This window comes from Schistocerca gregaria, chromosome 6 (genome assembly GCF_023897955.1).
Source record: "Schistocerca gregaria isolate iqSchGreg1 chromosome 6, iqSchGreg1.2, whole genome shotgun sequence".
Taxonomy (NCBI): domain Eukaryota; kingdom Metazoa; phylum Arthropoda; class Insecta; order Orthoptera; family Acrididae; genus Schistocerca; species Schistocerca gregaria.
In genome coordinates, this window is record NC_064925.1 from 41707711 (window position 1) to 41735576 (window position 27866).

At 45.5% G+C, this 27866-nt stretch overlaps 1 protein-coding gene across 1 annotated transcript in view; it reads left to right on the top strand.

Moving 5' to 3' along the window:
* LOC126278710 (phospholipase A1 member A-like) overlaps positions 1–27866 on the top strand; it is a 176937-nt gene that overhangs the window by 56552 nt on the left and 92519 nt on the right. Inside the window, exons 2-3 of the mRNA XM_049978984.1 lie at positions 17681–17825; positions 26098–26276. Coding sequence (XP_049834941.1) covers positions 17689–17825; positions 26098–26276 — 316 coding nt within the window. The 5' untranslated portion in view covers positions 17681–17688. The remainder of the gene's footprint in view (positions 1–17680; positions 17826–26097; positions 26277–27866) is intronic.

A 27866-nucleotide genomic window follows, 5' to 3' on the forward strand; every position in this document is an offset into this window, starting at 1 on the left:
ACCATTACTCTACCACGCAAAAATAGGGGTTACACTCGTCTGGTGCGAGACGTTCCCTGGGGGGTCAACCGCGGCCGAACCGCACAATGACCCTGGGTTCGGCGTGGGGCGGCGGAGAAGTGAAGTGGACTGCGGTAGTCGTCGTGGGGTTGCGGACCACTGCGGCTGCGGCGCGGACGGAGCCTGACAGTGTCTTCCTATTTAAAATATGTTTGTTTGTTAACCGGGGACCTAGAAACGACTATCGGAAACGTGCCGTGTCCGTTCTATGACGGTTTCAGTTCCATATGTAACGCGTCCCGTCTGCTGAGGGAAGGAGCAGAGCCGCAGTAGGGGAGACTGGATGACGTCAGTCAGGAAATGTGGTTCCGGCATCACTGTGCACCACCTCACTTGTCATGGAGACGGTTGCGAATGGTCCTCGCCGATACCCCAGGAGCAACAGTGTCCCTAATTTGCTGGGAAGTGGCGGTGTGGTCCCCTACGGCACTGCGTAGGATCCTACGGTCTTGGCGTGCATCCGTGCGTCGCTGTGGTCCGGTCCCAGGTCGACGGGCACGTGCACCTTCCGCCGACCACTGGCGACAACATCGATGTACTGTGGAGACCTCACGCCCCACGTGTTGAGCAATTCGGCGGTACGTCCACCCGGCCTCCCGCATGCCCACTATACGCCCTTGCTCAAAGTCCGTCAACTGCACATACGGTTCACGTCCACGCTGTCGCGGCATGCTACCAGTGTTAAAGACTGCGATGGAGCTCCGTATGCCACGGCAAACTGGCTGACACTGACGGCGGCGGTGCACAAATGCTGCGCAGCTAGCGGCATTCGACGGCGAACACCGCGGTTCCTGGTGTGTCCGCTGTGCCGTGCGTGTGATCATTGCTTGTACAGCGCTCTCATAGTGTCCGGAGCAAGTATGGTGGGTCTGACACACTGGTGTCAATGTGTTCTTTTTTCCATTTCCAGGAGTGTATACTAGAACTGGCATGTCATTACATTATCACGCAATTTCGGTGCGTAGATCCTGAGAAATCTGTACCCAAAACAACCACCTCTGGCCGCAATAACGGCCTGGATACGCCTGGGCATTGAGTCCAACAGAGCTTGGCGTGCGTGTACAGGTACAGCTGCGCATGCAGCTTCAACACGATACCGCAGTTCATCAAGAGTAGTGACTGGCGCATCGTGACGGGCCGGTTGCTCGGCCACCATTGACCAGAAGTTTTCAATTGGTGAGAGATCTGGAGAGTGTGCTGGCCAGGGCAGCAGTCAAACATTTTCTGTATCCAGAAAGGCCCGTAGAGGACCTGCAACATGCGGTCGTGCATTATCCTGCTGAAATGTGGGGCTTCGCAGGTATCCAATGAAAGGTAGAGCCACGGGTCGTAACACATCTGATATGTAAGGTCCACTGTTCAAAGTGCCGTCAGTGCGAACAAGATGTGACCGACACGTGTAACCAATGGCATCGCGTACCATCACGCCGGGTGATACGCCAGTATGGCGATGACGAATACACGCTTGCAATGTGCGTTCACTGCGATGTCGCCAAACACGGATGCGACCATCATGATGCTGTAAACAGAACCTGGATTCATCCGAAAAAAATGGCGCTTTGTCATTCGTGCACCCAGATTCGTCGTTGAGTACACCATCGCAGGCGCTCCTGTCTGTGATGCAGCGATAAGGGTAACCGCAGCCATCGTCTCCGAGCTGATAGTCCATGCTTCTGCAAATGTCGTCGAACTGTTCGTGCAGATGGCTGTTGTCTTGCAAACGTCCCCATCTGTTGGATCGTGCAGCCACGTCTCCATCCCTGAGTCGTTACAGCCATGCGGATAAGATGCCTGTCATTCGTCTGCTAGTGGTACGAGGCCGTTGGGATCCAGCACGGCGTTCCGTATTACCCTCCTGAACTCACCGATTCCATATTCTGCTAACAGTCATCGGATCTCGATCAACGCGAGCAGCAATGTCGCGGTACGATAAACCGCAATCGCGATAGGCTACAATCCGACCTTTATCAAAGTCGGAAACGTGGTAGTACGCATTTCTGCTCCTTACACGAGGCATCACAATAACGTTTCACCAGGGAACGGCGGTTTACTGCTGTTTGCTTATCAGAGATCGGTTGGAAACGTTCCTCATGTCAGGACGTTGTAGGTGTTGCCACCGGCGCCAACCTTATGCAAATGATCAGCTTTTCAGAGCGTTCACATATCACAGCATTTTCTTCTTGCCGGTTAAATTTCGCGGCTGTAGCACGTCATCTTCGTGGTGTAGCAATTCTAATGGCCAGTAGTGTACATTTGCGGAAAGCGTTTGAGACGATGTAGCATTGCAGGGTCTTAACGAAGGTACGAGCATACGGAATGAGATCCCAGATATGTGAGTGGGTCGAAGACTTCTCAAGTAGGCCTAACAGACCTCGACGGCGAGTGTTCATCAGAGACAACGGTATGGCCAGGAGAGCCCCAGGGAAGCGAGATCGGACAGCTGTTGTTCGCTGTACACACAACTGATTTGGTGGTGAGGGTGGGCAGTAACCTGCAGTTGTTTTGCTGGTGAGTTCCTGTGGGACGAAACTGCTGAGGTCACCGGTTCCTCGTCTTCCGCACTACTTAATCTAATGCATTAGCGTAAGTTAGTTTACAAGACACACGCACACATCTATGCCAGAGGGAGGACTGGGACCTCCGACGGGTGCAGCCGCGGGGACCATGGCTAGGGCCCTTGACCGCGCGGCTGCAGCTGTTTTCTGATGATGCTGTAGCGTCTTGCTTGACACAGTCTCGTTGTTTAAATATCTGGATGTACGTTTGCAAAGCGATATGAAGTGGAACGAGCACGTCAGCATAGTAGTGGGCAAGGCGAGTGGTCCGATTCCGTGGGAAAGAGTGGTTCACCTGTAAGGGAGGCGACATGTACGACGCTAGTGTCACCTGTTCTTGAGTACTGCTCGTGGGTGTGCAGTCCGTACGGGGGCGGATTGAAAGAAGACGTCGAAGCTAGACTTGTTAGCCATAGGTTCGATCGGCATGCAAGTCTTAACGGTTGTGATTCAGGAGCTCAGGTGGGAATCCCTGAAGGGGAGGTGCCTCTTTTTTTTTCGCCGAACACTGTGAGAAAATTTAGAGAACCGGCAATTCAAGCTGACAGCAGAACGATGCCGTAGCCTCCAGCGTAAATTGCGCCTAAGGTGCAGGAATGTGAGATAGGGGAAATTGGGACTCATACGGAGGATATCAGTGATACGATTGGCTGATGACATGGCTGTTCTGTGTGAAGTGAAGAACAACTGCATGATGTGCTGAACGGAATGAACAGTCTAATGAAGGAAGAGCATCGGTTGAGAGCAAATGCAAGAAAGAGGAAGATTATCGCTGTTCTCATTTCTACTGCTTCTGATTAAGTTAACATCAGGATTGATGGTCACAAAGTAGAAGAATGATTATTTTACTGCCTAGGTAGCAGAATTCCATGACGGACGGAGCAAGGAGGACATGAAAAGCAGACTAGCAAAGGCAAAAAGGGCTTTCCTGGCCAAGAGAAGTCTACTAATATCATATATCGGCCTTAATTTGAGGAAGAAATTTCTGAGACTGTACGCCTGGGGTGCAGCACTGTATGGTAGTGAAACATGGACCGTGGGAAAACCGGAACAGAAGAGAATCGAAGCATTTGAGGTGCTACAGACAAGGTTGAAAATTAGGTGGACTGATAAGGTAAGGAATGACGAGATTCTGTGCAGAATCAAAGAGGAAAGGAATATACAGGGTGGTCCATTGATCGTGACCAGGCCAAATATCTCATGAAATAAGCGTCAAACGAAAAACTACAAAGAACGAAACTTTTCTAGCTTGAAGGGGGAAACCAGATGGCGCTATGGTTGGCCCGCTAGATAGCGCTGCAATAGGTCAAACGGATAACAACTGCGTTTTTTAAAAATAGGAACCCCCATTTTATTACATATTTCTCTAGTACTAATGAAATAGGAATGTTTTAGTAGGACCACTTTTTTCGCTTTCTGATGGATGGCGCTGTAATAGTCACAAACACATGGCTCACAGTTTTACACGAACAGTTGGTAACACGTTGGTTTATTAAATTAGAATACAGAACGTAGGTACGTTTCAACATTTTATTTCGGTTGTTCCAATGTGATACATGTACATTTGTGAACTTATCACTTCTGAGAACGCATGCTGTTACAGCATGCAATACATTAATGCAATAATTGCTGAAAATGATACACGTATTGCCAAATGCATTGAGGTTGACGGACAACGACATTCCTCTCAACGGCGAGTAGTTCGCCTTCCGTAATGTTCCACATGTATTGAAAATTGGCTGACGCATGTTGTCAGGCGTTGTCGGTGGATCACGATAGCAATTGTCCCCGGATTTCTTTCGGTGGGGAAACTTGAAGGATGTCACATCCGGTGAACGTGAGGGCCGTAGTATGGTGCTTCCACGACCAATCCACCTGTGATGAAATATGCTATTCGAGACCGCTTCAACTGCACGCGAGCTATATGCCGGACATCCACCATGTTGGAAGTACATCGCCATTCTGTCATCCAGTGAAACATCTTGTAGTAACATCGGTAGATCATTACGTAGGAAATCAGCATACACTGCACCATTTAGATTGCCATCGATAAAATGGGGGCGAATTATCCTTCAGCGACCTTGTCGGGTTAATGTATGGTGCTCCATTATGGGATGATGTTCCACTTATCGTGGATTTTCCGTTGCCGAATAGTGGATATTATGCCGGTACGTTCCTACTGTTGGTTAATGACGCTTCGTCGCCAAATAGACCGCGTGAAAAAAATCTGTCATCGTCCCATAATTTCTCTTGATCCCAGTGGCAGAACTGTACACTACGTTCAAAGTCGTCACCATGCAATTCTGGTACATAGAAATATGGTACGGGCGCAGTCGATGTTGATGTAACATTCTCAACACCGACGTTTTTGAGATTCACGATTCTCGCGCAATTTGTCTGCTACTGATGTGCGGATTCGCCGCGACAGCAGCTGAAACACGTAATTGGGAATCATCATTTGTTGCAGGTCGTGGTTGACGTTTGACATGTGGCTGAACACTTCCTGTTTCATTAAATAACGTAACTATCCGGCGAACGGTCTTCAAATTTCGATGATGTCGTCCAGGATACCGAGCAGCATACATAGCACACACCCGTTGGGCATTTTGATCACAACAACCATACATCAACACGATATCGACCTTTTCCGCAATTGGTAAACGGTCCATTTTAACACGGGTAATGTATCACGAAGCAAATACTGTCCGCTCTGGCGGAATGTTACGGGATGCTACGTACTTATACGTTTGTGACTATTACAGCGCGATCTATCACAAAGCGAAAGAAGTGGTCCAACTAAAAGATTCATATTTCTTTACGTACTACGCGAATATGTAATAAAAAAATGTTGGTTCCTATTTTAAAAAATGGCGCTGCCATATGTCAAACCCATATCAACTTCATCTCGCGGGCCAATCATTGCGCCATCTGGTTTCCCCCTTTAAGCTAGACAAGTTTCGTTCTTTGTAGTTTTTTTTGTTTGATGCTTATTTCGTGAGATATTCGGCCCGGTCACTATCAATGGACCACCCTATATGGAAAACACTGATAAGGACATCTGTTAAGACATGAAGGAATGACTACAATTTTTACCCTCTACAGCTCCCTCTAGTATCATGGAAGAGGAAGACTGACTGGAATACATCATAATTGAGGAGGTAGGTTGCAAGTGCTACTATGAAGAGGTTAGCACAGCAGAGGAATTCGTGGCGAGCCGCATGAAACCAGTCAGAAGACTGATGACACACTGGCAAATAGAGCAAGTGAAATGACTACTGTGGTACAGAGCACCCTCCGCCACGCTCCATCGGAGGCTTGCGGACTATGAATGTAAACGCCTGTGGCGCACCAGCCGGCATTCAAGGCCGCGGCGTGACGTCACGGGTGTAGCCCGCACAGACCGGAGGGCAGAGGCGGGAGGAAAGCCGCCGCCGCCGCCGCTGCCGCTTCCGGCCTACGAGACCCACTGCCCCGGCTCACGCACTGCCGTCCGGGCTCCGACTGCTCGCGTTTCGCCGCGGAGCGCGGCTCTCCCGCTTAAAGGCACCGCTCTGCACGCGCAGCTCCGGATGTCGGAGCCACGTGTTGGCTGCAGCCGCGTCCTGTTAGACGTCGGCGGGACGGTGGCGCCAGCGCGCGGAAGCTGTCGACGCGGACGGATTAAGGGGGCCGGAGGTGGTTTGCCATTGCCTTCCTCCGACCGTAATGGGGATGATGAAGACGACACAACAACAGCCAATCATCTCGAGGCAGGTGAAAATCCGTGATCCCGCCGGGAATCGAACCCGGGACTCCCTACTCGGGAATCCAAAACGCTATCGCGAGACCACGAGCAGCGACCTTGTGTACACTACTGGCCATTAACTTTGCTCATGTCAGCACGTTGTAGGTGTCGCCACCGGCGCCGTCCTTGTGCGAATGCTCTGAAAAGCTAATCATTTGCGTATCACAGCATCTTCTTCCTGTCGGTTAAATTTCGCATCTGTAGGATGTCATCTTCGTGGTGTAGCAAAGTTTCCAACCGATTTTTCATACACAAACGACGGCACTTGACCGGCGTTGCCTGGTGAAACGTTGATATGATGGCACGCATTTCTCCTCCTTACACGAGGCATCACGTTTCCGTCAGCTTGTAGCCTATCGCGAATGCGGTTTATCGTATTGCGACATTGCTGCTAGCGTTGGTCGAGATCCAATGACTGTTAGCAGAATATGGAAACGGTGGGTTCAGGAGGTTATTCGGTACGCCGTGCTGAATGCCGACGGCCTCGTGTCACTAGCAGTCCAGATGACAGGGATCGAGACGTGGCTGCACGATCCGTTACAGCCATGCGGATAAGATGCCTGAGTCAACAGATTGGGACGTTTCCTAGACAACAACCATCTGCACGAACAGTTCGACGACGTTTGCAGCAGCATGGACTATCGGTTCGGAGACCAGGGCTGCGGTTACCCTCGACGCTCAATCACAGACAGAATCGGTTGCGCAACGGCGAACCGGGGTGCACGAATGGAAAAACGACATTTTTTCGTATGAATCCAGGTTGTGTTTACAGCATCATGATGGTAGAATGCGTGTTTGGCGACATCGCGGTGATCGCGCATTGGAAGCGTGTATTCGCCATCGCCATACTGGCGTATCAGCCGACGTGAAAGTATGGGGTGACATTGGTTACACGTCTCGGTCCCATCTTGATCTCACTGACGGCACTTTGAACAGTGGACGTTACATTTCACATATGAATGGTAGAGCCACGGGTCTTAACACGTCATCCCTGCGAAACCCTACATTTCAGCAGGATAATGCACGACCGCATGTTGCAGTTCCTGTACGGGTCTTTCTGGATACAGAAAATGTTCGACTGCTGCCCTGGCCAGCACATTCTCCAGATCAATCAACAACTAGAAATGTCTGGCGTATTGTGACGAGATAGTTGCTGGGCCACCATTGACCAGTCACTCTTTTTGATGAACTGTAGTATCGCGTTGAAGTTGCATGGGCAGCTGTACCTGTACACGCCATCCAAGCTCTGTTTGACTGAATGCCCAGGCGTATTAAGGCCGTTATTACGGCCAGAGGTGATTTTTCTGGGTACTGATTTCTCAGGATCTATGAACCCGAACTGCAGCAAAATGTAATCAGATGTCAGTGATTTGTCCAATGAATACCCGTTTCTCATCTGCATTTCTCCTTGGTGTAGCTATTTTAACGGCCACTGGTGTAAATAGGTCTCTGCTTTTACGTATATATATATATATATATATATATATATATATATATATATATATATATATATATCTCCTCATTTTTCAGGAGTTGCTCGAAACCTGAAAGAGGTAGCTTGTCATTTCCACAATTCTCCGCCATTTTCGAGACTAACACAAGAAAAAGAGCACAGTTCACACACGTGAACAAGAGGGTTGTAAAAAAGATCACAAAACTATCTTCCACTACTTTTGACATCAATTTTTTGTAGACTCTTAGAACATATTCTGAGATCAAAGATAATGAGGTATTTCGAATGCCAACCAGCATGTATTCCGAAAACATCCATCATGTGAAACCCAACTATCACTTTTCCCATATGACGTAGTGAATGCTTTGGGTCGAGGCTGTCAGGTAGATGCAGTGTTTCTTGGTTTCCGGAAAGCATTTGACTCAGTACCACACTTACGCTTTTTGTCAAAAGTACGCTGATGTGGTGTATCGAGTGAAATCTGTGACTGTACTGACGACCTCTTGGTAGGGAGGACGCAGCATCGTGTCTTGGATGGAGAGTCTCGTCAGATGTAGAAGTAACTTCGGGTGTGCCCCAGGTAAGTGCGTGGGGACCCTTCCTGTTCGTACTGTATATTAATGACCTTGAGGACAATATTAATAGTAACCTTAGACTTTCTGAAGCTCATGCAGTTGCCAATAATGAAAGGAAATGAAATGATCGTGTGGCATTGACGGCAGGGAGACTCCTTTTGTGGAATTTCAGCCGCGCGTTGTAAGTCTTATTTCAGGTGACGCCACATTGGACGACTTTGGTGTAGGTGATAATGTGATGACGATAACACAGCACCCAGTACACGAGCGGAGAAATTCTCCAACACGGCCGTGAATGGAACTCGAGCCCACAGTATGGTACGCAAACACGTTACCACTCAGCTAAGCAGGCAGACATGTGTAATGAAGTAGGCAACGTTCTGAAAGAAGCAGCATTAATATTCAGTCAGATATACGAAGCTACGTTTCTTTTTTTTTTTTTTCCTTTAGTCAAGTTCACAGTTTTGCGTTTATGAACACTGTCAATCTTTCCACCATTTTCAAATCTTACGAATAAGCATAATATCAATGAGTCACCGTTCAAAACGGCCAACTCGTACAGATACATGGCTGTAACACTTTGTAGGCATATGGCATCGAATAATGTCATAGGCTAAGTCTTGAGCAATACTCTGTACAAATCACTCGTGCGACTGGTTCTAGACTGGATGCGCTCCTCCAACATTCTACCAATAAATCGGTCTACCTGCTACTTTACTCAACAGGTCTGACAGTGGATATTGAACCTATACAGAAATGAGGAGCACGAATTGTCACAGGTTTTTTTGACGCGTGGGAGAATGTCACAGAGATACAGAAGCAACTGAACTGGAAGGCTCTTGAAGACATCGTTTAAAGCCGGTTATTGAAACATTGCTAATAGACTTTCTCGGTATAGTTTACGTCTGACACCAGGAATATACCACAACCCTACGCACCGCTCACACTGCGCTCGTGAAGATAAGATTGGAATAATTACTGCACGCACGGAGGAATTCAAACAATGACTCTCCATGTTCCATTCACGTTTGGAGCACTGGAAGAGTCCCTAGTAACTGGTGCAATGGGACTTACCCTCTGCCATGTACCTCTCGTTGATTTCCCGAGTGTAGATGTACGCACAGATGGCTTTCAGTCCCTTGTGTGAGGACTTGTCTCGAACGTTCCAGGCGGTCTGTCCGCCAGCCCATTCGTATAGACAAGTAAAAATGTACGCAGAGAAGTTCGTAGCCTGACCGCCCCGGTGCCGACAACAAATCCGACTCGTTTCGTGAGTCCTCAGGTAGCGACCGCCACACCACTTTACGCAGAGTAGCAGAACGCAAGACGGTGGGAGCCGACACTACGGAAAGAAGGGGAAAGAAACACTGACCTCGTGACGGTAGGCGGAAAGCATGTCTACATCTACTCCCGTATCGGCAAATCACTGTGAAGTTCAAATAAATGTTCAAATGTTTGTGAAATCTTATGGGACTTAACTGCTTACGTCAACAGTCCCTAAGCTTACACACCACTTAACATAAATTATCGTAAGTACAAACACACACACACACACCCATGCCCGAGGAAGAACTCGAACCTCCGCCGGGACCAGCCGCACAGTCCCTGACTGCAGCGCCTAAGACCGCTCGACTAACCCCGCGCGGCGAAAAGACACACAATTGTTTAATAAGGAAATTCGGAGGATGCTGAGGAGGCAGGGGCTGCTGCAGTCTAAATGACGACAAGCGAAGATTAGCAGAGATCGGGCGTCTGTGAAATGACGTACACGCGAAGCGGACAACTACCACCGTGACACTTTAGCAAAAGATCTGACAGAGAACCCGAAAAAATTATGGTCCTGTGTAAAATCCATAAACGGATCGAATGCTTCCATTCAGTCCGTTGTTGGCCACTCTAGTGTGGCACTTAAGATGGCCAATCAGGTGACCGTATGAACGACATAATAACAAGCGCCGAGAAACAACTGGAACATCTCAAAGTAAATAAATCACCAGGTGCGGGTGAAATCCCAGTTCCATTTTACAAAGAGTACTCTACGGCATTGTCTCCTTGCCTATCTTGCCCTTGTCGTGCATCTCTCGCCCATCACAAAATCCTAAGCGACTCTAAAAAGACACAGAGCAAAAGAACGGACTCACTAAATTACAGATTATTATCTCTAATGTCATTTTGCTCTAGAATCCATGAGCATATTCTCAGTTAGAATATAATGAAGTTTCTTGTGACTGAGATGCTTATGTCCACGGGTCAGCACAGTTTTAGAAAGCATCACTCATGCGAAACTCAGCTTGACCTTTTGTCACATGATATACTGCGAACCGTTGATGAAGAACAATAGGCAACTTCGAATTTCTACTTTTCCACAAAACATTCCATATGCTGTGAGGCAACATGTGAAATAAGTTCACAGGTATATGAGTGGCTTGGAGATTTTTTCATTAATAGAACGCCGTATGTTGTCCTCCACGGCCAGTGTCCATCAGAGACAAGGGTATCGTCAGGAGAGCACCAGGGAAGTTAGATAGGATCGCTGTTGTTCTCTATGCACGTAAATGATTTGGCGGACACGGTGGGCAGCAATCTGCTGTTGTTTGCTGATGATGACGTGGTGTACGGTAAGGTGTCGAAACCGAGTGACTGTAGGAAGATATAAGATGACTTAGACCAAATTTGTAGTTGGCCGTGTCAAGCAGGACGCTAGAAATACTGTATCAAAACATTACACGTTTGTTCTTCCTACTATCCGCATTAACCCACATTTTTCTGCATTTAAAGTTAGCTGACATTTATCACACCAAGTCATTTAAATATCTGCGCGTAACGTTGTAAAGCGATTCGAGATGGAACGAGCATATGAGAACTGTCGCAGGGAAGGCGGATTTTTCGGAGAATTTTAGCTAAGAGTGGTTCACCTGTAAAGGAGACCGCATATAGGACGCTGGCGCGAACTGTACTCAAGTGCTGCTCGAGCGTTTGGGACCCGTACCAAGTCAGACTGAAGGAAGACGTGGAAGCGATTCAGAGTCGGGCTGCTAGATTTGTTACCGGTAGGTTCGATCAACACGCAAGTGTTCCGGAGATGGTTCAGGAACTCAAATGGAAATCCCTGGAGGGAAGACGATATTGTTTCCGAGAAACACTACTATGAAAATATAGAGAACCGGCATCTTAAGCTGACTGCGGGACGATTCTACTGCCGCCAACATACACTGTACGTGAAGACCATGAAGATAAGATGCGAGAAATTATGGCTCATAGGGAGGCACACAGATAGTTGTTTTTCCCTCGATCTGTTTGCGAGTGGAATAGGAAAGGAAATGACAGGTAGTGATATAGAGTACCCTCCGCCACGCACGCTGCTGTGGCTAGCGGAGTATCTGTGTAGATGTAGATGTAGACTTTTATCGGCCGTAGGTAAAGAAGATGGCAGCCTTTGGTTCATTGGAAGACTACTAGAGACATGCGACGATTCTACAAAGACGACTGCTTAGAAAACACTCTTGCGACCTATCCAAACATGTTAATAAAGCGTGTGAGAGTCATAAGCCATACTGAATGAGACTAAACGGGGGGATATTGGATGTATACAGTGAAGGGAGCACGAGTGTTCACAAATTTGTTTCACGTGTGGGACAATGCTCTAGCGCCCCTTTTTTCATATATAACGCAAACCGAAGCACCACAGGAACTGGTGTAGGTAAGCGTATTGATAATTTCGCTCATATTGATAACTGGATGGTATCCATAACTCAGTATCATACTACACCGTCTACTGCAGTGTCAACTTGCACAAGTCAAGCACTTGCTGTAATGTAAAGCTTTTAGTAGTGGGTTGAGCTTCTAATTCTGCAACGTGAACAGAACTATTTTCCTTTCAAAACCTACAACGTATACGCACGTAATAAGGCTTCCCGTGAGATCCTGCCACTGTCGCTGCCTTGCTCCTAGAATGTCGACAAAAGCATCAGTCAGTCTTCTATGAGCTGCTGTGAGTACTGAGTGAAATCCCCTTATATAGGGTGGTCCATTGATCGTGACCGGGCCAAATATCTCACGAAATGAGCGCCATCTATCACAAAGCGAAAAAAGTGGTCCAACGAAAACATTATTTCTTCACGTACTGCACGAATATGTAATGAAAATGGGGGTTCAAATGGCACTATGGTTGGCCCGCTAGATGGCGCTGCCATAGGTCAAACGGATATCAATTGCGTTTTTTTTTTAAATAGGGTTTCCCTCTTCAAGCTAGACGAGTTTCGTTTTTTGTACTTTTTCGTTTGATGCTTATTTCGTGAGATATATAGGGTGGCCAATTGATAGTGACCGGGCCAAATAAAATGGGAAAGGAGAACAACACTAGGAAGTGTGGTCCCACGAGAAGTGGATCATTTTTCCTTTTAGTTAGTATAATTGTATTCGGTTGAGAGTTTACATTTATTTACAGAACCATGCAAAAGAATAGGCTACAAGACTATTTCTCTTTTTTTCCTTTTTATAAATAATTACTTTAACCCAGTGATCATAGGCCCCGAACCACAACCATCAAATTGGTAATAAATGCAAAATGACAATTTCTGAATTAAAGCAATTTGGCCTTGGAATAATTAAAAGAATTATTCTCCCAAAACTTTACGAACAAATCGCCACTTATGCTCTTAAATTTAAGTTTTGTTTTAAAATCCCTTAATGATAATGAAGGAAGCTGAAGAAATGAATTTCTGGTACAGCCAGGCCTCCTTGCTTCCGAGGCAGGAATGCCAGCCATTACACTAGCACAGCATTGTGCGTAACATCCTGCACGGCCTACCTAAGCGCAGCGTTGCTAGCTACAGTGCTGTTGTGGTGTGTTGGCTAGCAATCCTGCCTAGTAAGCAAGGAGGCCCGGGGTTCAAGTTCTGGCATTGGCACAGACTGTAATTCATTTCTTGAGCTTCCATCATTATCGTAGATAAAGATGAGATAATTAAATTTCTCTCCACACATTTGAATAAGGTCTACAGATCACCTACACTTAAGGCCCAGAACTTCGCCATTACGCCCAGTGCTGCGGTGCTATTGCGGTGCCGCAGAGCCTGATTTATACTGGCCATCTAAGACACTTGCACGCTTAGAGTAGCAGATTGACGGTGACCCTTTAAACAGAACTTGTAATAACAAGCATAAAAATTACTTTTAATAAATGTGTGTGAAAATTAATCGTCACTTGATTCTGGATGCTATTTACAATTGACAATTTGAATTTCCTTTGGTCTTGGTACGTTAATCTTATTCTCACATATCTCTGATACTTGACAAAGTGTAAACCATATTCCTGTACATAGACATGAGGATAAATGTATAATCTTATTAGGCGCAGACTAAACTTGACTATAGACTGGTCCAAACAAATGCAGACTGACTAATCGGAGGTCTGTACACTCGTTATAATACCTCGCTCGGATCGGCGGAAGCAGAATTTGGTCTGTCTCTATGGCAGCGCCATCTCGTAGTGCGGAAACGGACGAGCGCTGCGCCTGCGCTGTTGTGCTTAGCGGGGCGCGCTCCAAAGGGAAAGTTGTGTATGCGCTGACTACGCGGAGCTATGGACACAAGAAGTCAGTAAGTCACTTAGGCTACACAATCAGACTTCTTTGCACCAAACTGAAACCTCCGTGAGAAACAGGAGCTTACCCCTAGGAGGAGGCACTAAATTGATAGCATTTACAAGTAAGGCTCTCTACTATGGCACTTAGATTTCAGAACGAGCTAAAGCACAAGATGAACAGCATATATCAATTCGACAAATTTCCTTAAAATAATTGAAAGATTAAATAATAAATCCGAGAAAATATCCCAAGGTGTTTATTAAGTGGTTGTTTTTAACAGCACTAAACTAGTTGTATCACAGACCTTATGAGCAATTTAACACCTTGGGATGTTTTTAACAGCACTAAACACTCAATTTTATTTAACACTGAGCTAACGACAAATGGCCTGACGGCACTCTCAGGAAAATAACTCTGGTACTTTAAATCTGGTGGCTTTCAAATCAGACTGAATTTTTGCCTCACTGTTACTTGTTTACGCCACAAGCTAAGAATGGAAAGCAGCCACCGTTGCACGTGTGCAAGAAGCAACAAGCATTAAATGGATCAAATTCGAACAGACCAATTGTGGTTAGCAATAATTAGCACAGGTGAAATATTTTTGAGATCCCTAAAGCGAGAGCTACAGAGGCGGGCGTATCACAGCGTGAGCGTTCCTAACCACTGCTACACCAAGAATTCGTCATTCTATAATTGCTGCTCAATGCAAAACGCCAGCCTCCAAAAGCACACAGCATGGACATAAGGGAAATTCAGCTGATGCACATTGACGGCCGTGGAAAACTGGTTACTTCCGAATGTATCGTTAGTGGCTGTATAGCAGTCTCCGCAAAAGAGTGCCAACAGGCCAAGCACTGCCCGTGTTGCCCTCTCGCCACGTGCCCACAGACTCCTCAACTCCACACGCTCTGGCGTGTTTTCAAGACTCCGCACCAGCGATAATGCACAGGAACGTAGAGCCGTCGGCACACGGAACGTGCTGTTGAACAGCAGCACGTTGAACTTGGCACGCTCAACGGTAACGAACGCTCAGGAATAATGCGAATTGGGTCCCATGTACCGTGTGCACAACATGGTATACGCGATCGCAACGCACTCCAGCGGCAGTTGAGGGATGTTTCTAGCTCGTAAACCACATTGTTTACTCAACGGGCGCGCGTAAAACATACGTTTCCTCCATCGTCCACGAAAAGGAAAGTACCACGTCCAATCTGTAATGGAACTTTTATAAGCCTGTGTCCTTACTAACAGTGCGGTACAAATTTGAAATACTTCTCCGCATAAGATAAACATTATTTCATCATTCCCACATTTTAGTAAAACCCAAAGGTCAGTCTTACTTGATCACTGTTCCTATCCAGTAGCAGAATCTTTGCTCGTTTTTCTTTACGCTTCGTAATTCACGCGTTGCAAAGTAGCTTTACACAAGTAGCGCAATGTGTCGTGTAGACAAGCCAACCGAACAGTCACCCCTCAAAAAAAGGTGAACTTGTATTTACATAACATCAAATATTATAGTCTACACTTATATTAAACTAATAAGAAAGTTTCAGAACCTAATCAGGACGCGAACCACCGCCCCAACAAAAGAACTCATTACTGACAGTGACGCTATTTTTTTATTTTTTTCCCCCGATACAGTTCAATTGATCGTCGGTTCCCTGACTCAGTTTTTTATTACATAGAGCACACAGCTCTCTAATTTTAGCCGGCACGGTACCTCAGCGTGTTCGGCCAAACTTTTCACTCGAGGGAAGACTTGAACCAAGGACCTCTCGTTCCGCAGCTGCTCACGCTAACCACGGGACCACAGAGCTCCTATTATTCATTACACTAAACCAACATCGCAGCTCTCGTTGCAAATCATTGTATCTTACCACCTGCTAAAAACCTTAATCGTAGATATGTTACTAACTGAAATTCAGTTGTAACAAATTGTACCAAGAACAATGGATTTTGGGTGGATCTTCATTCAGTGTGATGCTGCCTCAAATAGCCTACTCTCACTATATGCAAGTTACAATTATTCTTTTGCCACGAATATGATGTTTCTCATTATTTTATTGGAACGAATCACACAGTTAACAACGGGTTTTGAAGTGATTGTCAATTTGCTGGTGCTCGGAACGGCATATGTGCATATAGGCTTGAAATGAATGCCAACATGGCTCCTCACAACTCTGTACTGAAAAGAGGCGGCGTGCGTGTGACGTAGGTGGCATTTGGCCGTATCATTGGTCAACGCTGAGACGCATGCTCAGAATATCTGACACGGCAGATATTCCTCTGCACGTTCGGAAAGACTCGCGAACGCGCTATTCCACTCCATGACGTCAGAAACTCGGACCGTGCATCTGAACGTCGAGCGTTGTGCGTGCCGTGTGCCGACGGCTTAAGGGAACTTCATTCCACCTAGAAGGGGGAGGAAAAGAAGAAACGAAACCACCACGGCGCAGTGAGTGTTTTGACAGCCTAGATGGAAAGTAGGGGAACCGATGCACAACGTAGTCCAGATGAAGTGAGGAAAGAACCTCGACAAGCATATCCTAAACAAACGCAGAAAATGGGCTCCTGTCCACCCAAACCCATTTGCTAATTGGCAATCCGGTAGCAGAGGCAAAGGTGGCTGACGTCCAAAGAGCATTCTGGTGCGCAATGGTCGAGTGACACTAGTCTGCAGCACTATTACTCGTGACTGAAAACAGCAAAGTGATTCAAAATGTTAACACATATGTGGATCACGAAATGTGCGAACAAAGGCCTGCAGAAGAGGAGCGTCAAATACCATTATCCTAAATTCGTACAGCCAGTAACGTTTTCACGTTGTTCATTCAGATGATAGAATGAAGTACTATGTTATTCATTATGAAAGGTATACTTGTTCTAAAAAATGCGAGAACACATTTTATTCATTGTTCCCTTAAATTTGAGTTTGAAAACCGCCAATTTGTAAATGAAATGAACAAAATGCTTGGTAACAATGGCTTCAAATCGTCCAATATTGTTGACACTGATAGAGATCACGAATTGGATTTAATTCGCCAAATCTGAACTTCGTCTCGCGACTTTCTTAATATTTTATGAAGAATGCACATATAACAGTATAGAAGCTGCACGTTTTCCTCAAAGACTGCAACTCGTCCCTTTAATGTAATTCTTAACACAGTTTCAGTGACCACCTGCTTTGATACGTGGAGTTGTCGTGTACTGTGGAATCTCTGCCGCACACACTGAGCTCCGACTAGACCAGCTGAAGGTCACACGGTGTGCACTTTCCTTCATGGATGCAGTATCGTGATCGGAACTGAGGACAGCTGCAGCAACTAATGTAATGGGAACTGCTAGTAACACACCTGCTTTAACTCAATCCCACACTCTTTAACAGTCAAAAGTGAGTGTCAGCTGATAAATGGCGGTGGAAAACTGTACTGTATGTCTTAATGTACGCAGCAATCAGTCCGCATTAAGTCAGTATTAGTTTGGAGTAGAATCATGTATCCAGCTGAACATGACTGGTACCACGTTAAACAAAGTGGCACAAAGCTTGGGCTCGGTTTCTTCAGTGAGCAGCAGTTGGCTTTCAAATACTACGGTACGTTGGACACGCTCTGCTGTCAGCTGAGCCGTGTGAAGTGTCCCTGACTCGCCCTCTTCCTGTGCTCCAGCCGAGTGGATGGGCGCCCTGGAGCAGGCGCTGCTGCTCGGCCTCAACTCCACGGACGAGTTCAGCTTCCGGGACTGCGTGTGGCGCAGAGGCAGCGACCGAGACGCCTGCCCTGACCCAGACGTCCACCTGTACCTCTACACCAGGTGAGTCACACTTGTCAGTCATACGTACCTGGGTCCAGACATTTTCCGCTGAGACATCTGGTGAATGATAAGTGTCCAAGCACAGACCTCCACTTCTGCCTCTACAGGGTGACAAGTATTTAAACCGACAAACTCTGGGAGATTGAAGGGGAGATCAAAATAAATATTTTCCCTGATGTCATTTTTTCCTATGAGGATTGTTTAACAATTAAAGAGCGTAATACGGCTTCCACCGGTTTAGAGGCCATATTACGATCTTCAGTTGTTAAAGGGCGTATTACGCTCTTCAGTTGTACGCAACTGCTATCATCTGGTGTGAGTACACTGATATGGTTGGTGCGTTCTACGTAGCGCACCACAACCGTCGAGCTGCACAGCGGATTTATCAACAACAATATCCTAATCGCCGTATCCCGCATCATACTACCTCTGCTGCTATGTACGAACGTCCGCCTGAGACCGGGTCATTTAGCAGATTACCTGAACAGGGGCGCCGTCGCACGGTAAGAACGGTGCAATTTGAGGAAGCTGTCTTGCAGCATGTGGAGCGGAATCCTTCAATCAGCACTCGTGCAATTGCACGTCACATCGGGACAAATCAGAAGAATTTAAGAACAGTCCTTCGAGAGCAGTTGTTACGTCCATTTCACTTATAACGTGTCCACAACCTGTAACCACTTGATTATCCACCCAGAGCACACTTTTCGCTCTGGTACCTGGAACAGTGTAAAATGCATCCTACATTTCCATATTCTGTGTTGTTTACTGATGAAGCAACGTTCGGGCGTGATGGAGTCTTCATAATGCGTAATTCGCAAGTTTGGAGTGAGGATAACCCACATGCCACAGCTACCAGCGCTCATCAAGTGCGGTTCTTCGTTAATGTGTGGGTAGGTGTTGTCGGGGAATGTTTAATTGGGCCGTATCTGCTACCTAGGCCAATAAATGGCAGGCACTATTACAGTTTTTTCGCCAGAGCATTGCCGGAATTGCTGGAAGACGTCCCGCTCCCTACAAGACAACGCATGTGGTTCCAACATGACGGGGCGCCGGCACATTTCAGTCGTTGTGTGCGTCGATTCCTGGACCGACGGTTCCCAGAAACGTGGATTGGCAGAGGTGGTCCTGTACCATGTCCTGCTTGATCCCCAGATATGTCCCCTCTGGACTTTTTTGTGTGAGGAGAGACGCGCAATCTTGTTTACGCAACTCCTGTTGCATCAGAAGAGGATCTGGTTGCCCGGATAGTAAAATTAGGCAAAAACCCCAGGAGTATCCTGAATTGTTCCTGCTGTGTCAGACAGAACATGATCTGACAGTGTAACCTTTGTTTACGTGTCAATGGAGGCATTTTTTGAAAATCTACTCTAATTGAAATTGGGCTTTGTTAATGTGTTGTCTCTTGGTCATAAAAAATGGAAAAGTGTTTATTGGTTTAATTAATTTGCCGCCAGAATAATTTTCCTCTGCTGGTTTAAATACTCCTCATAGGAAATAATGACATTGGGGAAAAACATATGTTTTGACGTCCCCTACAACCTCCCAGAGTTTGTCGGCTTAAATACTTTTCACCCGGTATAACACGTTGGTGCATCTTCCAGGACCTGTACCTTTGCGCCCTGACAAAGCTGTTCGCCTGTACAACAAGTAGGTTACACATGTTGGACCAAGATGTTTCACTGTACCTCTGCACCAAGTGGATGAGTGTGCTGAGACTCAAATTTCTGCCTGCACCTCTACACTACATTGATGACAAGTGCTTGAGTCCATAACTTAATACGAGGTGTATAACGTACACCCAAATCCTGATACCCACCGTTACCACTACATCAACTGAGTGACAGATGCCTGCTGCCAAGAGACTGACATCTCCCTCTAGCTGTACACTATATGGGTGAGTTGTAGTTGTACCTGCATACATCTCCAACTAACACTTCATGTGACAGACATGTGACTGGACTTAACATGTCTCCCTGTAGCTCTCCATCATGTAGGTGACACATGTCCAATCCAGACATCTGCCTATACCTGTATAAAAGATAGGCTTCACAAGCTACGTGCTCAGACCCAGATCTCGACTTGTATGTCAACATCAGGTCTGTGGCACCTGCCTGGACCCATAGCTCTGCTCACACTTTGGCACCAGATGGGTGACATCTGCCTGTAACCAGAATTCTACATGAATTGAGTAAACAAAGCATATACTTGGCCCCCAAAAAACATAGTAATGTCATTAAAAATACAAAATCAGACAATCCACCATAGCCTGCTATCAGTCACTGAAAAGATGCATAGACAACATATCTGATGCCATGGCCACAGCAGTAAATGATGTAATTGCATTGGGTTGTTTCCCAGATAGTCTAAACATAGCACAAGTAATCTCAAGTTACAAGAAAGGTGATAAATCTAAAATTGAAAACTATCGCCCCATCTCAATCTTACCCGCGTTTTCTAAGGTAGTTGAGAGAGTTATTTATACTAGACTAATGACATTCCAGAGTCAACATAACTGTGCTGCTGTTACTGAAGTTGACTTGTTTTTCATAAAGCCATTCTGATTTTCAAATATTAATTTAATAGTCCTTGTTCTCTATGGCCGTTATTATTTTGTCTATGTAACTGGAGTGTTCCTTGACACAATCAAAAGCTTTTTATAGATCAACATCACCATATTAATTGACAAGCTGTGGAACCTGGGTATCAGAGGAACTGGCTATGAGCTAATAAAATTGTTTTAAGCTAGATAAATTGTTTTCTATTGCTCATACACGAACAGCGGGTATTTCAAATCTAAAATTACTGATATAAAATATGGAGTGTCTCAAGGTTCTGTCTTGGGACCCCTTCATTTCTTGATTTATGTTAATGATATACAGTATTGTTATCCTAACTGTACTAAAATATTGTATGCAGATGACCTAAAATTCCTTGAGTATCTCTCCACTTCGTGGGTGGCACATGCCTGTGTTCAGACCTCTGTCTTCAACTTTACAGCCAGTGAGTGATCTGATTCCACATCCTGAAGTCTGCTGTACTTCTTCACGTTGTTGGTCTATAGTACCCAGACTGAGACATTCTATTGTACCACTAAAGGCGTTGGTTGATATCAGCTTTCAGGTGCCCAGTTACGTCAACATTGTTTTGGTACAGGGAAAAGTAACTGCCACGGGATGCTGTTCTTGTACAGGTGTTCGTTCAAGCAGCCAACGAAAAATAGTAATCCCATTTGTTTGTATAATCTACTGTCATTCACTGTAAAAGCTGTAAACGTATTTTAATTTACCTGGAAGGTACGATTAACACAAAATATTTTGTACATCATATTTAATATGCATTACAAAACATAAACTGGCTTCTGTATCAAGGAAGCCAATCATTCTGTAACGAATCTAATGGAGGACATTCACATGTATTCCCACGGCTGGACAGCAAAAGACACTCTAACAAGGAGTATATATCTTGCTTGGTGTAGATACAGCACTTGTGCAATCAATTTTTTTTGTATTTCTAGAGATGATAAAGTTTCATGGGGTACTTAGTTTGAATCAGCGAATCACAGTAGAATGGCGTTTTTGAAATTCAGTCATATACATACATTTACTGAGCACACAATACGGTCTTTGACGCGATCAAATACCAACAATAAGTTACAGAAGATTCCAATCGGTGAGCTTTTATCATTCAGTCATAATTTAGTATTAGAGAACTTATGTTTATAAGGACCACTTAGTTCACCAAATTGTTGATTTAGTTACTGTTTAAGGAAGAGACTGCAGAAGAGGCTGTTCAAGTAATACAAAGAGGGATGCCACATCATTTGCTTGGGTGGAAATTATCTTGGGTACCCATAGGCTTCGAGCGTGGTGCAACTACTTTTCTTTCATTTCGTTAAATAAAGTGTCAGATCATTAAGTCAGGAAATGATACAAGCATTACTGTGAAGCTGAGCAAAGAAGCACCAGCAGAGAGGGTAGTAAATGAAGTTTTTATTGAAAATTGTTCTAGGCGCGCAGTCCGGAACCGTGCGACTGCTACGGTCGCAGGTTCGAATCCTGCCTTGGGCATGGATGTGTGTGATGTCCTTAGGTTAGTTAGGTTTAAGTAGTTCTAAGTTCTAGGGGACTGATAACCACAGCAGTTGAGTCCCATAGTGCTCAGAGCCATTTGAACCATTTTTTTTTTTTATTGAAAATTACTGAACGGTTTTGCACAAGTGGGCTAGATTGAAAGGCAGTTCGACCAGTAACTGCCAAAAATATCCTTCTCCTATTAATCTTGTATACCAATAGTAAATAATGAACATGGTAGAAAATAGTAAGTTCTTAGGTGCTCATATTGATGGAAACTTAAAATTAAAAAAAAAAAAACGGTATAGTAGACCTGGTGAAAAGTTACGATTCAGCTACATTTGCCGTAAGAATAATTGCAACTTCCGTGGTACAGAATTTAGAGAGATACACAAATGAAAATATGCAAAATGAGTTAAGTCTTATTGGATAGTATTGTAGGCTAGCTCCTCAGTTAGGGAAAAAGCGTTCTTTGCACAAAAGATAATAATTCGAAAGATTGGTAAGTTAATATTCCCAGCTCCTTAAAGAGGCAGCTGCGTATTGTACATGTAAACTTCACAAATCTAACCTTGGAAATAAAATGCAAAACGGCAGAAGTGTTTTCAAATGAAGATTATCTTTACTCAAGAACTGCTCTGTGACACAGGAGTTGTTCAGGAGAAAGCTCTTTAATCAGTCATAAAAAAACAGCTGTAAATAGTCAGCTTGCAGCCATCAATTACGACCGTCGTCTGCGCCGTAGTATCGTTTATATGACTATGTACAGTCGTCTGTTATGTTTGTCTATAAATGCTACTGCAGTCTAATCCTTACACGCGACGAAATGTTTTATCACCAAGGGAAATTCATACACTGTCAGTGAAGTTTGATAATGCAAGTGCTTCGCATTTCCCATGCTTCAGGAGCACATGACCGAATTCAAATTACCCTGAAAGTGGTACACTTCTAGAAAGAGCAGCTACAGAATAAACTTTGGAGATACCTGTTATACTTTTCTTCCCTTGCTTCACGTACTTTACTATCTTGGGTAAAGGTGTACCTCGGATTCTGTGAAAATGGAATGAGACTTTGTGTCCACTTGTTAGCAACAATGTACAGATGTGAAATATTTCTAACAATATATTTATATAATGACTTTATTTATTTAACGAAAAAACTGTTTTACTTTAAAGCATTCATGGCAGTAGATTAGAACTACAAAAAAATCTCTGTTGTAAAGTCAGTACCATTTCTGAACTTTATATGAATGTGCGGTGCTACTTAGCTTAGGAGTTATTTAAAGAATTAAATTACGTATACGGTATTGTAATAGCTTGCTGTGCTTAAAGAATTGCCCACAGAACGAAAAACATTGTAAATTAAACGAGACAAGCTGAGAGAAATGAAAACATATTGGAATAAACTCTATAAAAGCATCTACTTAGGTAGAGATAGGAACACCAAAAACAAAAAACTTACATAATAAAATAAAAGTATGAGAACTGAAAATGAGCCACTAAAACTAAGACATCTCCGAAAAGTATTCTGAGAAAGTGGTTGTAATTACCGTCCGGTACCACAGCCTATCTTTGGTGAGACATGCAGCAGAAACACCACTGAAGAAGAGAACGAGAAACCTGCGATTTTGCTTTTCTGTGGCACAGTGTCAGGAAAGATTAACCGGCCCCTGAAGAGACAGACTATCTCATCAGCGTTCAGGCCCACAGCAAAAATACGACAACTAATGAGGCTTTTGGGGGGCGATCTAGGGCTTAGAAGCCCTGGAGTGCAGAAAATACTACGCCAGTCTGGCTGCCGCTACGTCGGCCACACAGCAACGCCAGACGGAACACCAGACGTGCTTAACCTTCGCTATCCTGAAAGATCAGACGTTGTAGAACACGCTTTAGAAAATCGACACCGAATTTTGTTTATGAGGATGAAGGGATTTTTCGATAGTGTCATAAAAGGGAGAAGAAATAAGCATATATGAAAACACCATCAACGAGGATGGCAGTTTTCAGATAAGTCCAGCCTGGGACTCAGGCATCGCGACGTTGAAGCATGCTCTACGACTAACGTTTGGCGTAAACATTACCACTGCTGGGGAGGAAGAGAGCACCCGAGCCGTAGAAGTCAGCAGCGCGGCTATACAATGGCGACTATGGCTGAGGACAGGATGCTCGAAGGCTGACATGGCTGAAGGCCCGAGAAGGTCTCATCGACGTAATACACTACCGGCTATTAAAATTTCTACACCAAGAAGGAATACAGATGATTAACGGGTATTCATTGGACAAATATATTATACTAGGACAGACATGTGATTACATTTCCACGCAATTTGGGTGCATACATCCTGAGAAATCAGTACCCCGAACAACCACCTCTGGCCGTAATAACGGCCTTGATACGCCTGGGCATTGAGTCAAACAGAGCTTGGATGGCGTGTACAGGTACAGCTGCGCATGCGGCTTCAACCCGATACCACAGTTCATGAAGAGTAGTGACTAGCGTATTGTGACGAGCCAGTTGCTCGAAAAGGCATTGACCAGACATCTTAAATTGCTGAGAGATCTGGACAATGTGCTGGCCAGGGTAGCAGTCGAACATTTTCTGTATCCAGAAAGGCCCGTTCAGGACCTGCAACATGCGGTCGTGCATTATCCTGCTGAAATGTAGGGTATCGCAGGGATCGAATGAAGGGTAGAGCCATGGGTCGTAACACATCTGAAATGTAATGTCCACTGTTCAAAGTGCCGTCAGTGAGAACAAGAGGTGACCGAGACGTGTAACCAATGGCACCCCATAACATCACGCCGGGTGATACGCCAGTACGGCTATGACCAATACACGCTTCCAATGTGCGTGCACCGCGCTGTCGCCAAACACGGATGCGACCATCATGAAGCTGTAAACAGAACCTGGATTCATCCGAAAAAATGACGTTTTCAGATTCGTGCACCTACCTTCGTCATCGAGTACTCCATCGCAGGCGTTCTTGTCTGTGATGCAGCGTCAAGGATAACCGCAGCCATGGTCTCCGAGCTGATAGTCCATGCTGCTGCAAACGTCGTCGAACTGTTCGTGCAGATGGTTGTTGTCTTGCAAACATCCCCAGCTGTTGACTCAGGGATCGAGAGTGCCTCCACGATCCGTTACAACCCTGCGGATAAGATTCCTGTCATGTCGAGTGTTAGTGATACGAGGCCGTTGGCATTCAGCACGGCTTACCTAGTTACCCTCCTGAACCCACAGATTCTATATTCTGCTAACAGTCATTGGATCGCGACCAACGCGAGCAGCAATGTCGCGGTACGATAAACCGCAATCGCGATAGGCTACAATCTGACGGAAACGTGATGGTACGCATTCCTCCTCCTTACACGAGGCATCATATCAACGTTTCACCAGGCAACGCCGGTCAACTGCTGTTTGTGTATGAGAAATCGGTTGGAAACGTTGCCCATGTCAGCGCGTTGTAGGTGTCGCCACCGGCGCCAACCTTGTGCGAATGCTCTGAGAAGCTAATCATTTGCATATCACAGCATGCTCTTCCTGTCGGTTAAATTTCGTATCTGTAGGGCGTCATCTTCGTGGTGTAGCAATTTTAATGGGCAGTAGAGTACATGTGAACAAAAATATAATCGGTAATTGCCAAAAGCTTTTTTAGAGTATCATGTAAAAATTTGTTATCAAAAAGGTCAAACGTTCTTGACCAATTAACTTCAGTGTTAAACACTGTGTTTTCGTTTTAGAGTAGTTATAGATTACGACAGTATTATGAAAAAAGTTTTTGCTCCTCACCACACAGTGGAGATGTTGAGTCGCAGATGGGCACAACAGGAAGACTGTGTGTGTCAGCAAGTAAGGTTTCGGCCAAAAAGGCCTTCATCATAAATAGATAACACACACACACACACACACACACACACACACATACATGCATCTCACACAGACATGACCACAGTCTCCGGCTGCTGAGATCAGATTGTGCTGTACATTGTATTAGCTTACAAATGGTGAAAACAACCACACACTTGTTAAACCGTTAGCTTTCTGTTTCTATTTTGTGAATTTTGTAGTTGTGGTGGTAAAATTTGCTAAATCATTGTAAGCAATACACGCACGACAGAAATTTGTAGGACAGCCACAGGTGCCTGAAGAATGTTTTATTTAGACAGCTCCTCTCAGCTGGCACTGGTGTGTTTGTGTTGTAGCGCCAACGCGAGCCGCGTGGAGGTGCCGCAGTCGCGGTCGGCGCTGGCGCGCGGCGAGTGGCTGCGAGAGGCTGCGGGGAACGGCGGCGGCGGCGGCCTGGGTGGCCGGCAGCTGATGCTGCTGGTGCACGGGTACGCCGGCGGCGACGGCCTGCTGCCCGCCGTCGTGCTGCGCGACGGTACGTCACCACCGGGAGGCCGCGTGCGGCGCAGACAGCCCGTACAGAAAATCTCTGTCTATACAGCGCGGTCCACTCATACTCACCGGGCCAAATATCTCACGAAATAAGCATCAGACGAAAGAACTACACACAACGAAACTCGTCTAGCTTGAAGGGGTAAACAAGATGGCGCTATGGTTGGCCCCTAGATAGCGCTGCCATAGGTCAAACGGATATCAACTGCGTTTTTTTTTAACGGGAGCCCCCATTTTTATTACATATTCGTGTAGTACGTGAAGAAATATGAATGTTTTCGTCAAACCACTTCTTTCGCATTGAGACATACGTGATACCACGCACTTAGATGGCACTGTAATAGTAGCAAACGTAACATTCCGTCCATGCTTCTTGATACATTACCCGTGTTAAAATGGACCGTTTACCAATTCCGGAAAAGGTCAATATCATTTTAATGTATGATTATTGTCATACAAATGCCCAACAGGCGAATGCTACATATGCTACTCGGTATTCTGGACATCATTCAAGTGTCCGGACCGTTTGCCGGATAGTTACGTTATATAATGAAACAGGAAGTGTTCAGCCACATGTCAAACGTCAACCACGACCTGCAACAAATGATGATGCCCAATTACGTGTTTTAGCTGCTGTCGCGGCGAATCCGCACATCAGTAGCAGACAAATTGCGCGAGAATCGGGAATCTCAAAAACGTCGGTGTTGAGAATGCTGCATTAAAGCCGATTGCACCTGTACGACATTTCTATTTACCAGGAATTTCATGGCGACGACTTTGAACGTCGTGTACAGTTCTGCCACTGGGCACAAGAGAAATTACGGGACGATGACAGATTTTTTTCACGCGGTCTATTTGGCGACGAAGCGTCATTAACCAACAGTAGGAACGTACCGGCATAATATCCACTATTCGGCAACGGAAAATCCACGATAAGTGGAACATCAGCGACCTTGTCGGGTTAATGTATGGTGCTGCATTATGGGATGAAGGATAATTCGCCCCCATTTTATCCATGGCAATCTAAATGGTGCAGTGTATGCTGATTTCCTACGTAATGATCTACCGATGTTACTGCAAGATGTTTCACTGGATGACAGAATGGCGATGTACTTCCAACATGGTGGATGTCTGGCATATAGCTCGCGTGCAGTTGAAGCGGTCTCGAATAGCATATTTCATCACAGGTGGATTGGTCGTCGAAGCACGTTCACCGGATCTGACGTCCCCGGATTTCTTTCTGCGGGGAAAGTTGAAGGATATTTACTGCCGCTATCCACCGACAACGCCTGACAACATGCGTCAGCGCATGTTCAATGCATGTGCGAACATTACCGAAGGCGAACTACTCCCTGTTGAGAGGAATGTCGTTACACGTATTGCCAAATGCATTGAGTTCACGGACATCATTTTGAGCATTTATTGCATTAATGTGGTATTTACCGGTAATCACGCTGTAACAGCATGCGTTCTCAGAAATGATAAGTTCACAAAGGTGCATGTATCACATTGGAACAACCGAAATAAAATGTTCAAACGTACCCTCGTTCGGTATTTTAATTTAAAAAACCTA